Here is a 4,857-nt window from a genome sequence, read left to right on the forward strand (position 1 = left end):
CTTTTTCACAACAATCGGAGCATCTTCTGGAAAAAAAAAACCGACCCTCGAATTTTTTATTTAGAGGATCGAGACGAGTCACCCGGTAGAATTTCGTAACGAACGGCCACTGTCGACGGTGGCGACCGGCCGACAAGATTCATTGACGACGCATACGTCACTGTGTAAAGAAAGAAAGCACGGGCAATTTATTTTTGGGAAATATTCAAATGAACGAAAGCCAAATTTTTTTTGGCTATTGAAGGTATTTGACAGAACTTTGGGGGACAACACCATAGTAGCATTGTCGGGTAGGGTGTATTCCGTTCGGTTTGGTTCGATTTTTTACTAAAAATTAAATCGAACTAAAATAAACTGTTTTTTAAAATTTAAACCGCAAGCGAATGGTTAAAAAATCAAAATATGTGAAACCGATTTTTTCGGTTCGGTTCGGTAATTCGATTTTTCATAAACTGAAAATATTATTAGACATACTTGAAAAAAATCATTGACTGCTTTGATTTTCAATGAAAAAATCACTTGAAACTAAAAATTCAAAAAAAATTAGAGAGTAAATGATGAAAACACATATATAATCCAAATATGTAATCTTAATAAACACATATATAATATATACAAAAACTATAATCCACATTGCTATGGATGATCCACATTCCACATATATAATCCATACAAAAACTATAATCCATATATTGTTCGCAGTTCGGTTCACACTACAAATTAAACAATCAAATCCAAGTGTAATTCAACTATCAAAGTTAAATAAAAAGTTACTTGAAACTATAATCATCCATGCATGAGAGAACAACCAACAACCTCAAGCTTTTCATTTGCATATGTTGAAAACTTTTCAGCCTTCAAGTTTAGTTTTACAGTCAGCTCTCCATCATCCAGACCAGAATCTAAACCAACACATTAACGAATCAATAACAATTCATATTTTATGTTAAAAGCAACATTATTTCACATTTTGATTAACTCTTTCCTCCTAATTAATAAATGAGATTTTGCAATGAACATATTCCACTTCATGGCTCATGCATATGAGAGAATCGAATAAGAGGCGAAGAGGGTAGATTAGCATTGTTATCTCAATTACAAACTAATAATCAATTACATGTGATTTAGCCTTGAAGTTATCCATCTTCGATCAATCATCAATCACAAAGTCCTAATGTATATAAGTAATTAGGTAAAGCATAAATAGCATTATAATAACAATCAATATCTCTATATTACACGGATAAAATTTTCATACAAAATTTAAATAAGAATACATTTGAATTGAAATATATTTAAATTTAAAACTAATATTTAATATATTATCAAAACAATATTTTAATATCACAAACAGAAACAATATTTAAATATTATCATGTCATAAGCTTTATTACATAAAATCATAGAAATTACTTTTGTAAGTGTTCCATCTTCGATCAAACATCAATGGTCATTATTGTTTCATTTAGCCTTAAATCTTCGAAACCTATTAAAAGTCAAAAAATATTTAGAAGTAAGAATATTTACAGAAATGAGTTAGAAAATATATTTACAAGTGTTTATATAATTATTACTTACCACTCTCAATGTTCAACATTTCTTCAATTTGTTCCTCTTTTTGGATTGCTACAGGTGATGCTCTCAACCAATTTTGTGCACAAATGAGACACTCAACAATTTTTGGAGTTAAAGAACTCTGAAATGAGTCAAGAACACGACCTTCAGTGCTGAAAGCATATTCTGAAGCCATTGTAGATACAGGAATTGCCAAAATATCTCGAGCCATTATAGAAATTATGGGATAGGTCTGACTTTTGTTCTTCCACCAATTAAACAAATCAAATTTCTTAACATCAGGTTCTACTTTATCCTCCAAATACTTTTCAAGTTCAGATTTTCCTTCACTAAGCACACTTTCAGCCCTTTTCCTTTTGTACTTGGTCTTGGAATAAGAAATCAAGTCAAGCATCTCATCATTTTCAACCCTAGAGACATTAGATTGAGAAACAACACTTGGTTCCTCTTGGGATTTACCACTTAACAAACTATAATGATCAAACAACTCACTTAAAGTCTGTCTTACAATTTCACTCAACAGCTCAGCTTTCTCAGTATCATAAACTTCTTCAATAAAAAAGATTACATAATCCATCTTATGTCTAGGATCTAAAATCATAGAAATGAATAAGAGTGGATTAAAATTTTTCACATTCCCCGAACACTTATGATATTTTTCCCTCATATTTGAAGCCATAAGTTTTATGCTTGAGTTTGGATCATTTAGCTTATCATTAATTCTCATTCCAATGCCAAACACAATATGAAAATAATAATTGCTAGTAACATATGAAGAACCAGACAGCTTCAATGTAGCATCATAAAAGGCTCTTAAAAATGGCAATAAAGCACGAGCATGGTCCCAATCTAAGTCTGTAGGTAGACCCTTCATTTTTGAACTTGAAAGCTCATCTCTATACTTAAAATCCTGCTCCCCCAACTTGTCAAAAGTTGTTTCGAATTTCACGACAACATCTAGCATTAAAAATGTTGAATTCCATCTAGTTCCAATATCCGAGCAAACTAAACCCTTGCTCTCAATTTTTCTTTCTCAACACACAACTTAAACCTTTGCATCCTAGCTGGTGATGACCTAACATATCTAACCGCCGAACGAATTCTAAAAATTGAGTCATCCAAATCTTTCAAACCTTCTCTGACAATTAGATTTAATATGTGTGCACAACACCTCATGTGAAGGTAATCACTCCTAAAATGCTATGTTTCCAATTGTTTAGCCTTTTTTATATACTTGATCGCAACATCATTGGAGCTAGCATTATCTACTGTGATTGTGAGTTCCTTATGTATTCCCTACTCAAGCAAGTGTTTTTCAATGCATTTCCCTATCACGTCACCCGAATGACTTGGAATGGGTGTAAAATTTAAGATTCATTTATGTAATTTCCATTCATCATCAACAAAATGAACAGTGAGACACAAATAACTAAGGTTTTTCCTAGAAGTTCATATGTCAGTACTGAGAGAAATCCTTTGATTGAAACTCTTAAAATAATTAAAAAGTTTATCTTTTTCTTCCAAGTAAATTTCCATGTAATCCTTTGTTATAGTGAACCTAGAGGGAACTTGGAATCTAGGCTGCATCATATTGAAAAAATCTCAAAATCCCTCATGCTCAACAACTCTAAAACACAATTTATCCATGATAATCATCCTAGCACAATATTTTCTACATTGTGTTTGGTCAAATTTCCAAATAATTGAACCTGAACTTTGCTGCCCATCCTCATATGATTTAAAACACAAATTATGTTGTTTTTCATCTACCTTGTTAAATGTGTACTTAGGAAAATGTTTCATATGATTATGCATGACACTAGTTCCACCTTTAGTTGGACATTTAAGGGGTTTTCCACAATAATTATAGCTACATTGTGGAATATCTCCAACTACACAAGGTAATTTTGTAAAATGTTCCCAAACTATAAAACTTGTGGTACCCAACCTGCCTCATGTTTTTTAAAGGCTGTTGAAGATTCGATGGGATGCTTGAAGAAGCTGCAACTGATTGATCAGTTTTGATAGCATCATTTGAATTATTTGGAGTATCACAAGGAATCTCAACATCAATGCAAAACATTGGAGTAGCACTAGATGATGAAGATTTCATTCTCTGAAGGGAAAAAATAATTTACAATGACAAGAAAAGATTGAAGAATGAGAAAGTTGAAGCAAATAGAGGAAGTTGAATCAAATCATGAAGTATGAGATAAGCAAAGGGATGAGTTATGTCAACATGGCATGTGTCACTGGGTTCATTAAGCTACAAGAAGTTTGACTTAGGGATCAAATTTCATCTCACTTTCTAGTTGTGCAAATAGCCATGTAAGGGAGGCTTCGATAACATAAAAGGATCAAAATTTGAGATTTGTTTAACCTAAAGGAAGCAACTTGCATTTGAAGTTAACTTATTGCCAGATTGTGCAAGAAGAAGAAGATGAAGGCAATCATCTTCCAACTAAAGGATATTGTCAATATCTTTCTTTACCATCTGTTCCCAAATCCTGTTTAAAAAGGGGGAAATGTCAAGATCCCACCTAATTGTACAGATTCTGATAGAAACGACAGTTTCCACCAATAATCTCATTATATTTATCTTCTCAGTATAATCCTGAGCAGGAATGATATAACACCCCCAACTCGTATCCAACCCGAATCCGAGTCCGAGGTGTCACATTGACTTTTCAAAACTTATATTTGTATACCAATATGAAAAATTCCACTTTTATTCAATATAAACTCATAATTCATATCATTAAAATAAAAGTATCTTCAAAACTGATCAGAGTGTATATAATTCAAAACATTAATTACATGCCAACTATTTTCAATAACCAAATACAAATAATTCTAAACTCTTTCTGATCTGATCATAGGAAAGGAGAGGTTGACATGCCTTGCCTTGACTATTGCTGCTTCACTTCTCTATTTGCTTCCAGAATCCTACGTGTGAAACACTCACACACGAATTCGATGACTTAGTGAGGCATATAAAACGTACAAGGTAACTATAACTCTTAACAATTAATGCATACTCCATACAATCAAATCATAAAGCCCCATATACACATTCATGTAACAAATATGTACCTACAATTATATTATAGTATCATATAGTATTGTGTATTGTTTCATGTTCATAAAATCATTTATTTTACCTTACTCAGCTTATAACACATTCACTTGTTATCCTTTAACTCATTCCCTTTTTCATAATTCTTAGTCATATAATATCTATACTATAGTCATCTATCTTATTTTTTATTTCCAATTACTACT

At 32.0% G+C, this 4,857-nt stretch overlaps 1 protein-coding gene across 1 annotated transcript; it reads right to left on the reverse strand.

Annotated features, from left to right (window-relative positions):
* Nucleotides 1–786: 786 nt before the first annotated feature.
* LOC120140460 (zinc finger BED domain-containing protein RICESLEEPER 1-like) lies at nucleotides 787–3,688 on the reverse strand. Its single transcript, XM_039155447.1, has 3 exons — nucleotides 3,519–3,688; nucleotides 1,579–2,558; nucleotides 787–902 (listed from the first exon to the last, which is right to left on the reverse strand). The coding sequence occupies exons 1-3, from the start codon at nucleotides 3,686–3,688 to the stop codon at nucleotides 787–789; spliced, it is 1,266 nt and encodes a 421-aa protein (XP_039011378.1).
* Nucleotides 3,689–4,857: the final 1,169 nt, after the last annotated feature.

The sequence above is a fragment of the Hibiscus syriacus genome, unplaced genomic scaffold (assembly GCF_006381635.1).
Source record: "Hibiscus syriacus cultivar Baekdansim isolate YM2019G1 unplaced genomic scaffold, ASM638163v2 tig00002237_pilon, whole genome shotgun sequence".
Taxonomy (NCBI): Eukaryota; Viridiplantae; Streptophyta; class Magnoliopsida; order Malvales; family Malvaceae; genus Hibiscus; species Hibiscus syriacus.